The sequence below is a fragment of the Chelonia mydas genome, chromosome 7 (assembly GCF_015237465.2).
Source record: "Chelonia mydas isolate rCheMyd1 chromosome 7, rCheMyd1.pri.v2, whole genome shotgun sequence".
NCBI lineage: Eukaryota > Metazoa > Chordata > Testudines > Cheloniidae > Chelonia > Chelonia mydas.
In genome coordinates, this window is record NC_057853.1 from 30,567,579 (window position 1) to 30,580,989 (window position 13,411).

Below are 13,411 nucleotides of genomic sequence, written 5' to 3' on the forward strand. Positions count from 1 at the left end.
TGTTAGACCTTTGTCTGCTAGAGTGACGAGCCCTCTATCAACATAGCTGGTCAAGAGTTCTCCAACAGAGCAACTGTTTGGTTGGAAAATGCCGATTTGAGTAAACTGAAGCATCTTGCAGGAATGCATTGCCAGTTTTGCTGAAAGATAAAGGCTGAAATGAAGTATTTTGATCATATACATTTAGATTAGATCTACAATAGAAATAGATAAGCTTAACATTATATACAAGATGAAGGGAAGCTCTTCAACTAGATCCTTTACCTATTTCCTAAACAAAAATTCCATTGGTCATTTTGATTTTTCTCCCAAGTCAGGACAAAAGGAAGTTTCAATCCTCTCTACTGATGAAGCTTCTCTTTCCCATGGAGATACTTATCCACTGATCAAGTTACCCCTTCACCATTTCTTTCACAAGCTAAATATAGTGCGCTCCTCCAGTCCAGCTTAACACAGTTTCTTTACCACGATGTAGGATCTTTATTAGACTTTTATTGAAGAGTTCAGTACAGGTTACATAAAACGTGGCTTTGCAGACAGCTTGATGACAGACAGATATAAAAGTTAGATGGGAGCAATGCTGGAGTTCAGATTCAAATGTAAAAGATGAGACATTTAGATCCACAGCCCTTTTGGGGGTTACGGCTTGTCCTAGTTCAGGCCCTGCCCTGCCATGAAACGTCTCTTTAGGGTTCCAGTGTTTTGGATTCCCTACAAGGGTCCTCGACAGCTAAAACAGGAAACAGGAAAAGCACCACATGACATGGGGTATGGAGAGGGCTGTACACAACTGGGAGACTTTAAAGAGAGAGCCCTGGGAGCGTCCAAATGCAGATTCTCTCCTTCCCAAAATCTTCTCAGATCAGCCAAGACAGACTGAGCAAGGGATATAGGCCAGTAGCACAATGGGTTCACTCTGCAGCCAGGGAAGATGGGTGTGGAGCAGAGCGTGGCAGCTTGGATAGTCTCTTCCACACACTGATCTGCAGCGCTAGAGACAAAGGGATAGTTTCACCGTTGGGGCATCAGTTCAGGCACCAAGCCTGACACAGCCACCTCTCAGGATAGAGATCCTGTATCTGCTGCTTGTCCCTCCCAGCTCCCCTGATGTACACCCTTCCCAGGCAAGCTGCCATCTCGCCCCCCTAGGGTGACCAGATGTCCTGATTTTATAGGGACAGTCCTGATTTTGGGGTCTTTTTCTTATATAGGCTCCTATTACCCCCCCACCCTGTCATGATTTTTCACATTTGCTGTCTGGTCACCGTAGAGTGACCAGAGAGCAAGTGTCAAAAATTGGAACACTCCCCCCCCCCCCCCGGAGGCGGGAGGGGATAGTTGTGTATATAAAACAAAGCTCCTCATATTGGGATGGTCCCGATAATAGTGGGATATCTGGTCACCCTACACCCCCACTCATTGACACAGCATCACTACCACCCCAGCCTGCCCTTCACCACATGCTAGGAAGCCCCACAGCCCCTCCTTAGCCTGTGCAGAGGTGGACCATGCAGGCAAGGTATCCACCACGGTGAGCTGGAACTTACTATAGTAAACCCCAGCTAGCTGTGCATCCCAGGAATCCACCCACAGATCCCCTCCCAGGACAGCTGCCAGGAATCCTCCCCACCCCACATCTTCAGTGGGGAGCATCAATGGGCTGGCTGGGAACTAAGTTAACTATTAGGGACCCTAACAAGGGCTTTTTGCCATGCACAGCTCTGCCTAGTCTCTTGCATCCCCATACAGACAGGAGAGCTGCCAGCTCCCCCCTCCACATCAGCATCCCTGCAGTGTTGGGAGAGCAATACCAGTGCAACTCTTACATACAGGCCTTTTCCAGCCCAGCCCCCAGAAGAGTGCCAGGCAGTATTTGACCATCACTCTGTGCTGTAAGCGTGCACCTCCAGCAGCACAGCACCCCCTATTGCCAGGCTCTGACTGGGCGCACACACTGGGAGCACACAGCACCCCCCACAGCACAGCACTTCTTAGCATCACACAGGGGTCAGCACTGACTCAGGTGAAAACATCCCCTACTGAGCCCCCAGCAACACAGCACCCTCTAGGGGCACATTGGCACCACCACTGACTCCCAGGCACCATCCTGGCACATGGGTCAAGCAGGGCTTGCACAGTCACCTACCCAAGGACCAACCCACCACAACTCCTGCTTAGCCCCTGGCCTCTGCCAGGAGCCACATCATGGAGCCCCAGACCTGAAGGGACCATTAAGTCATTTCAGCCCAACCCAGCCACCTCAGTAAGGCAACACTTAGGCCCACAATTGAATTCAGACTTTAAGGCAGGAAAACCCAGATCCACTCAGGACTCCCATCTGCCCATTCCCAGGGCCCAGCTCAGCCATGGGGCTCACTTACTAGATGCATACAGGAGTCTCTTGCCATTGTCCACAGCCCTCGCTGATCCACACTGCTCATCTGCTAGATGCTGGCAAGAGAAAGGACACGGGTGAGGCCCAACACCAGTGAGCTTATGGAGCTCACCCCCGGCTTCAGTCTATTCTACACAGGATGTCCCATAGGGCTGTCAGTTCAGGGTGTGGGGTTTAGAAAAAGCATATATGAGCGCTATATCAGGACAAGTCCTAGGGCAGATACAGTTAATATAGTATAAAGGCCTTACCCTGGAATAGCTTGTTCCCCTTCCTGGATGATAGGAAGTTATACTAGCATGAAGCACCTTTATAATCTGCATCCACACTAGGGGATGCCATGTGGCTAGAGCACTGGACTGAGACCCAGGACACCTGGATTCTATTCCAGCTCTGCTGGGGGACCTTGGGCAAGTCACTTTGCCTTCTGGTGCCTCAATTTCCTCAGCTGTAAAATGGGGGAGGGAACACCGACCTCCTTTGTGAGGCACTTTGAGATCTACTGATGAAGAGCACAAGAGGGTGGGGGTCAGAGGTTTAGGCAATACAGCAGTAGGGGCACACAGCATTTCAGTCACCACAGAAGAGCAAACCCAGGCTGCAGAGCCAGGACACTGCCCCAGGCTCCTTGTTAACCCCAGCGTTTCATCCCCAAAAGCCTGAGCCGCTGGCCCGAGAAGGGGCTGAGTTAAGCAGTGTAGGAACTCTGCCCCCTTTGATTGGCAGGAGATTTCAGAACAAGGAACGGATATGGGGGATCTGCGTCTCAGGAACCCTCTGACCAAGAAGCCAGCTCAGCGTCATGACACAGAATCTACTTCAGCCTCTGTACAGCCCCCCCAGATTTCAAGCCAACTGCAGCATTAATGTGGATTTTAAGGTGGGGGGGATGGTTCTGTGGCAGGCAGAGGAGCCTCACCTCAGGCCCCTTGCCAGCAGGGCAGGCACTCCCAGCAGCCCCTGCAGGCTGTTCAAGATGGACCCAGTACTCAGAGTCCTGGGCCTCCTGAGTGGCTGGGTCCCATGGAGGTACCTCCTCCCTGCGGGCGCCCTGGGGGTAGAGGCAGATGGGACAAGGTTAGTGGCAGCCTGGCACACCTCTCGAGGGGTGAAAGGTTCTCACCACCTTACCCCGCGCTCCCACACAGCCAAAAGCACAGTACAGCCCCCTCCCCATCTCACACAGCTCAGCCCTCCTCCTAGTACAGACCCCTCTGATCCTGCCCCCCAGAGCTCCCCACAGCCCTCCCCCAAAAAACAAATTGATATCCCCAGACCAGTCCCTTCCCCTCCCCAACTCAGCACAACCTGCTCCCCCGACCCAGCTATTTCTTGTGCTGCCACCAGCCCCCCCCCCCCTTTAAAATCCTGACCATTCACTCCAGTGCCAGCTGCTAGATCCATGACCCGCTCCCTGCCCTTAATCCCCCACCCCAGACAGCTTCCCACTAACTGTGCTCCCAGCACTGCTGCACCCAACCCCCCCCCCCCAACCACATACACCCCCATGGCTAGGACCTACCCCTCCACTACACTCCAGAACACCCCACAGCCAGACATGCTCCCCTGCTGCTCCAGGACTAGCAGGACCTCCCCCACCCCACAAATTCCCCTGCAGTGAATTCCTCCCCAGCTGTATCCAGCCAGGCATGGAATGGATACCCCGCCAGCTTGGCTGGGCTACTCCAGAACTGCCAGGCTGGCTTGGTCCGGCTCCGATTTCATCTCCTCTTCATCCATTATGGTGGTCCAGGAGGACAGGACAGAGGGCTCCTTGGACAAGCATCTCTTCGGAGGAGCAGGGACCATTACACAAGGGGGCCTCTTCAGAACCTTGCCCTTGGCAGCTTGCCATTCTGCCAGCTGGGCCCTGGAGGCAGAGTGGGTTGAGGGGGTGAGTGACCACCCGAACACTTTCCAGGAGGACATGTGGGGTTACAGTAAAACATCTCCCCAGACATAGGCCCCCTTAATCCCACCCCTCCATTTGAGATGCAAACCTCAAAAGAGCAGCACAGGACATTTTGGGGGGAGGCTGCATCTCAGGAGCCCTGTGACCAAGATACTCTGAATTTGGGCCAAGAGACCTATTCCACCCTGCAAAGCTGCACCCCAAATTTCAAGCCAATGGCACCACAAGATGGCCTCGGAGAGGACTGAAACATCGGTGGTTTTGCCATAGAGGTTGAAGATCTAGACTAGCCCCAAAGCACTTGATGCCCTAGTGCAAGCTGGGGGGCAGTCTACAGGAGTCCTCTGAATCCCACTGTTAGTTTAAGAGGTACATGGAGGAACTGGGCCCAGCGGGACTCAGTGGGAGGAAGATGCATTGGGCTGGGACTCAGGATATACCATCACTGCTTGGGTAAATAGCAGGGGGCCCTTTGCAGCCAAACCTGCCCCTCTTGTGAGGCACCCCCCCACACATTACCCCAGCCACTCCTGTGTTGGGCAGAAGGGCCTTGGTGCCAGGGCAGCATGAAGCAGGCAGCGCCCCACTCACCTCCTGGCATTGATGGCTGGTTTGACCGCAGCAAGCTTGTGCCTGCTGGTGGGTTTGGGCTTCTGGGCAGCAGGACGGGGCAGCTCAAACAGCATCACTGCCCTGGGAGAGGAGATGGGTCTCACTCTACCAAGAGCTGGCTTGGTCAGGATCCTGCTGCCCTTGAGCTGGGTCTGGTCTGTGGCACGGCCTGTTCTCAGGGCAGTGCTAGCCTGCCAGGCCCCTGCAGAAGCCCTGCGGGAGGTGATGGTGTTGGGAGAGTGCACCACAGGCTGCCAGGCAATGCCCAGGCTGGCCTCCACAGGCAGGCTCTGGCGGAAAGAGCAGGTCTTGGAGGGCACAAGCCTGCCCAGGTAATAGCCCAGGGGAGACTTCCTGGGCACCAAGCTGAAACTGAGGCTCAGTCGCTCAGCAATGCTCTGCTTCTCCTTCTGGCTCCTCAGGTGCTTCCTGAGAGACACCGGCCTGTCCCTCAGCTCGCCAGCTCTGAACGGGGTGCTGGGATCTTCCCACCAGCTGCCAGCACCAGCCATGGCCTTCAGTGGAGTGATCCTGGAAAGGGGGAAGCTGTAGCAGCCTGCAGCATCTCTCTGGGTCTGGAAAAAAAAAGAGGGGGACCCATCTCAGAGCCCAGCCGTTCGCTTGGGGCCGATGTGAATGGGATGGCCCAGGATGGTGCATCAGCCACTGGGATAGAACCCAGGGCCTCTGGTTCTAAAGCTGTGATACTTGAACTGAGGCTCATGAAAATCTCAGGTGACGCTGGGCCAGCTGTGCATTAAGGAAAGAAATTCCCCATCGCCGCCAGCTGCGCCAGCTATCAGGTGAGACTCAAAAACCCAGCCACATCACACACCTGGGAAGCAAACTGCATGGACTGGCGCAGCTGCTGGAGTTATTTAGAACACCCACACCCCATTTGTCTCTCCATTAGAGTTCTCCAGGAGCTGGAAGTAGAAACTGGGCAAACAGATTGATTGTTCATGGATAGTCCTAAACAAGTCAAAAATTAATTTGACCCAATCAAAAAAAAAAAAAGTCATCCCACTTTTGTTAAGTTTACCAAAAAGTAAAAAATTTGGGTCAAATAACTGATTTTCAGCTATTTCTACCTGTTCAGTTTTTTAAAAAAAGAGTCAAGAAAATTCTGAAGTGAAAAAGTTGGGAGTGGGGGTTGGAATATTTTGGGGATCCCCCTCCCCCAACCAAAACATAATTTGGCAAAGCAGCATGAATTTGCTAAACATTCTGGCGTTGCCAAATCTGCATTTTTCCACCCAAGGGGTTTTGGCCCAAAAACCCCAAAAACAAAAGCTTCACCCCAACTCCCCTGTCGAGCAGCCTCCAGGCAAGCAAATGTCGCAGTGCTGCAGCGAGGCAGGCAAGAGCAAACAGGATTTCATCACAGCATAGGGTTTGGAAGGGACCTTGACAGGTCAAGTCCAGACCCCCTGCCGAGGCTGGGCCAATAAACCTAAGCCATCCCTGATAGATGTTTATCCAACCTGGTCTTAAAACCCTCCCATGCAGGGGAGTCCACAGCCTCCCTTCGACACCTGTCCCAGAGCTTAACTGCCCTTAGAGTTAGAGCATCCTCTTGCAGCAGGCCACAGCCCAACAAATGCACCTGCCTCAGTTTCCCTTCTCAAGGACTCTACTTCAGGCTCTCTTGCTTCAATACCCTTCCTTGGGGGCAGTTTGTTATTGAACCCATAGTGCAAATCAGTCCATAAGAGTCCCAAAACAGGCCATTTCCCATAACTGGTGGATATCGTCCATAAAATCCTGCTCTTCCGAGCAGGCACCCACACCAGCCTTGCTGCTGGAGTCCTTCCACACCATGCTTCCGTGTCTTCTGCTACACCAGGGCTCCTTGTGGGTCTGCTTCTCTTGGTCTGCCAGGATGGTCACCCCAAGCCTTCCAGCTGGAGTGCAATCCTGCTCTTCCCACTGGGAACCCCCCCAAGCCTCTCCATTAGGAGATCATCTCTGCCCCCACTCCCCCAGCCTTCTCACTAGTTCCCCAGGTCCAGTTTTCTGGTGCCAAGTCACCAGCAGGTGAGCCCCCCAGCTTGGGCTCTCCAGTTTAGAGCCAGCAGGCAACTCCCTTGGCTGTGCCTCCTCCAGCCTCAGCCCTGCTCTGGCTTGGCAGGTCAGTCCACAAAGCCCTCTTGTTGCCCTCCTTGCCTTCAACCATCCCCAGGAAACACTTTTTGGCTTGGGCAGCACTCACCTGTCCCTGCTCCTGACTGTCTCAGTCTCACCAGGTATCCTGACTAACCCCAGGGTCCCTCTTGCACCTGAACGCCAATTCTCCATTATCCCCTGTGGCCCCAGGTGCCGCCCTGCCCTCTTAAGTGTTCCTGTGGGAGCACCTTTTCTGGCCCACAGGAGCCAGATCTGTGACACTAACCTAAATGCCCAGTGCTGCAAACCCACCTTCTTGACCTGCTCTCGGTGGAGAGCAATTGATTCCCATCCTCTTTATAACAATCTTGTACTCCTCTGAAGACTTGTGTCCCCCTCAGTCTGCTCTTCCCTAGGCTAAACCTAGTTCTTTCAACCTTTCCACATGGGACAGTTGTTCTAAGCCTTGAGCATTATTTTTGCAGCTCTGCTCCACACTCAAATTTTCTTGAAGTGTGGCACCCAGAATGGGACGCAAGACTCCAGCTGAGGCCTCACCGTGCCCAGTGAGCAGAATAATTACCTCTTGTGTTTTACATGTACCACTCGAGTTAATACACCCCAGCCCGACGCTGTGACGCAGGACCCTAGCACTGGCTGGTGTAACTATGTTCTGGCCTCACCAGTTTGTCACAGCATGCACACCACCCACTCCATCAGCAGCCTCTCCCACTACGGGCAGCCCAACCCCAGACAGCCCACTGGGCAACTTACCATTTTCCTCTGCAGCTTCCAAGACCGGTGACCAATACCCAGTCACTGCCACTGGCTTTGGGAAGAGAAGAGCCCATGTTAGTTTAAGCTATGGCCCTGAAGCTCCAGGAATACAACCATGGGGCTTGGAACAATCTCATTAGTTAGACCCTCACGTGCATGGGGTCAGTGTTGGCTTACACCTACAACCACCTGATTTTCACAGCCACCGAGCACTAGCAGTGATAGATTGGGTCAGGGTACAATGGGTCTGACCCCTGCCCCCAGATCCTACAAGCAACAACACCCAGCTTCTAGGAAACACAGAGGTGGGGCAGCTACTAAACTCTGGGAGTAGGGAAGGGGAGAGTGGCTGGAGGTACATGGGTGCTTGCCAGAGGGTGTAGGATAGAGGGACCAAGGTTTGCAGAGAGATGCATACTAGGGGGATCAAGGGGGAGAAGGAAAAAAAAAAAAAAAAAAAAAAAAAAAGAGAGAGAATCAAGCTTTGCATAAGCCTGGTGGGAGTGCACAGGCTTGGATAGGAGAGCAGGAGGAATCAGAGTTTGCAGTGGGTCAGCCCCAAGGGTCTCCAAACTGCTCTCCTAGAGCCCTCCAGGACCCATTAACCACTCAGGAAGGTTTTACCTCAGGCCTATTTAGGTAGCACCACACAAGCCAAACTTTCCTCTGATGACTCTCTAGCATGCAGAAGGGAGGCACCAAGCACTTTGCATTAAGCAGGGCTCACAACACCCTGCATGATGCAGACAGAAGAGCAGACTAGCCTCAAGTGACACAGATTCTAAGGTAAGGCAACCCCTATGATTTATTCCTTCTCCTCTATGTGAGGAAAAGCTGCATTACACCCCAGCTAGCTACACTCTCTTTTGTAACAGCTAGGAGCCCACAAAGCAGAATAAGGATACAGTTAGTATGTTCCTTACAAGTCCAGATAAACATACACCCCCTCCCTCTTTGAGCCAATCATCTATGAACCAGAGCTGAAAAACCAGGGTACCTTAAACAAGTTCAAACAACCAACTAACCCCAACAATCAACCCAACCAGACTCCACACCCTACCTCTCATCCCCCTCAAATGCCTGTCACACCTGCCCCAAACTCCTGCTATTTCTCTAACCATCCAGCCAATCAGCATCAGGATGGTATCCTTTGGTCAACAGGGATTTGAGGACCCACCCAGCTATCCCAACACCACATTGGCTGGGCAGCTAGCTCCACCCATTGGGAAGGAGGGGTCTGGCAGGACAATTCCACATTAGATAAAGGGGGCATGAAGTGTCCATCTCTCCCTGGTTTCTCTGGGGGATGTTTGGAATAATCCTGGTTTTCTATGTCTAGTCTTGGAGGGGGAAATGTAACTAAGGTTTCTTAGGTAGAATTAAAATGCTGATCTCTCTGGCCTAGCATATGAGTGGGCAAGCTTTCTGTGGGGCCATAGGCCCATCCACCCTGTTGCCCCTATCTCAAATCCCACTCCACCTCCAGGGGAAGCAGATAGAGCAGATCTGTGATTTAGAACATCTTTGGGTCTAAGTCTAGAAGGTGGCACCTTCTTCCAAATGGGCTGAGTTTTGGATGAGATTCTGTAGATCTTTCAGTGACTAGGATGTTAGAAAAGGACTCAGGATGCCTGGGTTCTATTCCCAGCTCTGCCACTGAGCTGTGGGGTGACCTTCCACTCTCACTCTTTGACTATTTCAACTGAAAACTCTCTGGGGCAGAGACTGTCTTTCACTGTGTGTCTCCAGCACCTGGCACAATGGGGCCCTGACCTTGACTGGTTCCTCCAGGTTCCACTGTAGGAAATAAAATCCACTAGCTATGTGAAGGGTCCCATCTCCTTGCCAAAGGCAGCATGTTTCAGAGAGATCTCTAGCAAGGTGGAAAGCTTTGATCACTGCACTCTGCAGCCTCTGAACTCAAGTAGCTGCAAAATAGGCATAAACCAGCTCTAGCTCCAGGATGAGGACTCCTGGGTTCCAATCCTGGCTCTCTACCCAACATCCTCTGTAAGCAGCAGTGACACACACCCACATGCCTCAGATTTCTGTGTTAAACAGGGAGAACTTACCCAGTGTGAGGGGCCTTGCAAATTAAAGCCACATGAAGGCTAATTGGTTTGCTCCAGCCAGTCCTAGGGCATGGGACCCCAAATACATAAGCTCCCATCCCTTGGGGAAAATTATACCCCACATGGTGCTGCTAAGCAAGTGTACACCCTAAATAGCCCAGCAGAGTGGGGGGAATCTATTGCATTTCACCATTTGGGTACTTAAAGAGTTAACCTCACCCACTGCTAAGCCTAGTTACAGGGTCTCTCATCTAACTTTCCTCCAGCCCCTTAAATCATCTCTGTACCATTCTCCTCTAACAACCTCTCCCGGGCACAGAGAAGCAGTGCCTGCATCTAAGGGGACTCTAGCTGGCTCCTTGCTGTTCTAGTGCTGTGATCCGACTGCAAACAGCTGCTGCAGGGAGGTGGAGTGTTACAGCACAAGGGCGAGGGGCATGGCTTCAGGGTTAATTTCAGTCCTGGATCAGAACAAAGAAAACTGCCACTGTGGATCTGAACTGGAATATCAGTCTCTGTCTCTCCCCATTGGGAATAGGACAGCTAGCATGGGAAGAGAGAGTGGGGCCAGGCTGTTTCTGCCCCCTGCATGTTAAGCTAAAATGCTTTCCCTAGCCAAGCCAGCTGCAAGAATAACAGCCCAGTAACACAATCACAGCTGCAGCTTGGTTGGTGCATTCAGGCCGCCTGCTTTGGCCCACTGCATTCAAATGAGGTGCATTTCCTTTGTGGTTGCAAATATAGTAGGGGTGCTGAGCATGTGCCCTGCAGAGAGCTGTGCATCTAGAAATCAAGCTGTTCTCAGCTGGCATTTCTGCCCTGCCCAGCCTAATGCCCTATTTGGTAGAGGGAGAAGCTGTTGCTGCCTCTTGCATTAACAGATGACCCCATGGCATCCTCCATGCTTAGCTGCCCTGCCACAGCCCAGGCGTCCCACACACTAAGGGGCAGTGATAACTGGCTGGGTAGGACTGCCCTTGTTACTACTGGGATAACTACTGCTGGGTCATCCTGACAGCACAGCATATGAGGAGCCCAGGAGCTGCTTCTGGGGTGGAGCTGCTGTTCAGTACAGACGAGAAAGTCTCTGAGTGCAACTGAAACAGCACAAGGGAGAGGAACTTTGCCCCCAGGTTAATTCTCTGCTGCTAGGGCAAAGCAGCAGGGTATAGCAAAGCTGCCATCTCCACCACAGCATAGGCTGGGAGGTCCCATACAATTCCAACCTACCCCAGCATATGGTATCTTAAAAGGAAAGAACAGCTCACTATGCTCAGCCCCAGCCTATCAGGAAGAGGGGTGCACAGACAACACCCATTCTCTGGCAAGCCAGGAAGCCAGCACCCTAATCACAAGAGCAGCCCATTAAGAATTAAGTAGTCTCAAGGGGATCCTTCCTCCATACCCTTCTCCCTGCTTGAGACTGCAGGAGCTTGATCCCCCACCTCTGGCCCTTTTCATCTGATCCCTATCCCCAGCCAGCTTCAGCCTTTCCTGATTGGATTCTCCACTAGAGGTGGGTGTGAATAAGGGGAGCTCATCTTGAGGCTAAAAAGAGCTTCCATCTGCCCTAGTTCTAAGCCTGCTAGAGAGGGCAAGTTAAGAACTATAGAGTATTGACTCCTGAGCTGGCCCAATGTTTAAAATACTGACACAGCAGGGGCGGGGGTAGAATTATCACCACTGCAAATACAGGGAACCAGGGTACAGAGAGGGGACACGACTATTCACAGAGCAGCACTAGCCCAGCTGGCCATAGAACCCAGGAGTCCTGCACTCCCAAACACAGCTCAACCAGCTGCTACAGGTGTTACTTGGAATTCTGCTGCTGTCTGTAACTATCAGGAGGAGCCTTCATCCCACACCAGTGAGCCTATGACTTGTCTGAGGGCTGCATTCCTCGCAAACCCCCTCCTTTCCCCAGGCAGAGTTCGTACTCTGGGATTAAAGCACTGTCAGCGCCCATCCCAGTAAACTGAACCCCTAGGAACCAGGACAGGCCCAAGGACAAAAGCTCAAAGGGTCCATACAAGTTATGGCCAATGCACAGATGGAGAACAGCTGACAATCCAGCTCCATGGTGGGGCTGCTGTCCCCTTACCCACTTACACCTAGATGTAAAGCCCTGGGATAGCATGGACCAGCAGGTACAATCCTGCCCTCCCCCAGAACAGGTCAGAGTAGCTGGAACCATTTGATCCAGTGCAGGGCTTAGCCCGCAGGGTCAGCGCTCGGGGGGAAAAAAGGCAGAGTCAAAGCTAAGCGGCTGTAACAGGGTTTATTGTAACAGAATTAAGTCACCCCGCCATGGCGGCAGCGGCGACGCTGCTCCACATGGAGCCATGGAATAAGTTACCAGCCCCAGGGGCCGAGTGTGGAATGTGGGGGCAGGGCCGAGCCCCGCCAGGGCCGCAGGGGAGTCCAGCCGGGCGGCCTGCGCGCCGTGGGGTCTGGGCGGCCAGCGCGGATCAGACCCTGCCCGCTCAGTCGCGCTTCTTGTAGCTCTCCATGTTGGCCAGCACCCAGCCCGAGGGCACCAGGAAGGTCACGACGAAGGCTCCCAGGGCGACGACGGTCTCCTGCGCGGGGGGGGGGGAGAAGGCAGAGCTCAGGTGAGGCCGCAGCAGCTGGGCCCTGTCCCCACCCCACCCCCCAGGCACCGCGAAGCCCCAGCCCGGGCGGGCTCCCCGGGGAGAGGCGATCCGAGGCCGCAGCCTCCGCGCGGCAGAGCGGGGCCAGCCCCGAGCCCCTGGGAAGGACGGTTCCGGACCCCCCCGCTCACCAGCGGCCCCACGCGGCTCTCGGGCGGGTACGAGTGCAGGCCGCGAGCGGGCGGCGCGAGGCGGGGGCGGAGCAGCGCGCGGAGCACGGGGGACACGGACATAGCGGCAGCGGATCCCGCACAGGCAAGATGGCGGCCAGGTCGGAAGTGACGGAGGAAAAAGGGCTGGCTATAAAGGCACGGGAACCGGAAGTGGCCTGAGTTGACGTGATCATTTTGCGGGGGTGACGTCACTTCAGGTGGGCGGAGTCACGCGGGGAATAGCCCCGCCCAACAAATTGGTCCAAATCCCTCCAATGGCGTCGGATGTCTGAGTTCACGCCGTGGTTGAGCGGGGTTGGGGTATCCCCCATGTCAATCCAGGGCTAGGGCGATCCCCCCACTGTACGGCCCCCCCAACCCTGTATGGGGGTCAGGGCATTCCCATACATGCTTCAGCTCCCCCAGCCAGCGTCAGGGCACCCCCTGTACCACATGGCTCCTCCCCAGTCCCATGTGGGGACCAAGGTGTCCCCCAACCACAGGGACCCCCTTGTCAGCCAGGGGGACAAGGCACCCCCCACATGGACCTCCACCCCACTGAGTAACAGCAGGGTCAGGGACATTCCCCACATCCAACACAGTGCAGAGGCACAAAGCCCCATCACAGCACTGGGGGCCCCACACTGAACATGGGGCCCAGGATGCCCTTGTCCCACTGCATGGCGACCCCACCACAGCACTGGGGGGCCCCTATGCCCAATGTTGCCCCCTGC

General features: G+C 54.0%; 1 protein-coding gene across 6 annotated transcripts; it reads right to left on the bottom strand.

Moving 5' to 3' along the window:
* Positions 1-472: 472 nt before the first annotated feature.
* LOC114021994 (cytoskeleton-associated protein 2) lies at positions 473-12,829 on the bottom strand. Of its 6 annotated transcripts, XR_005226250.2 has the most exons (8): positions 12,657-12,829; positions 11,976-12,453; positions 7,800-7,854; positions 4,899-5,494; positions 4,058-4,265; positions 3,315-3,446; positions 2,382-2,451; positions 473-991 (listed from the first exon to the last, which is right to left on the bottom strand). XR_005226250.2 is itself a non-coding variant. In XM_043551129.1 (5 exons), exons 1-3 carry the CDS (start codon positions 7,800-7,802, stop codon positions 4,076-4,078), a joined length of 789 nt encoding a protein of 262 aa, XP_043407064.1. In that variant the 5' UTR covers positions 7,803-7,854; the 3' UTR covers positions 473-991; positions 2,382-2,451; positions 4,058-4,075. The 6 variants fall into 6 exon arrangements, 1 of the variants encoding a protein (XP_043407064.1); XR_006292175.1 differs by lacking the exons at positions 11,976-12,453; positions 12,657-12,829 and adding an exon at positions 8,863-11,885; XR_006292178.1 differs by lacking the exons at positions 11,976-12,453; positions 12,657-12,829 and adding an exon at positions 8,800-8,873.
* Between the last annotated feature and the right edge of the window lie 582 nt (positions 12,830-13,411).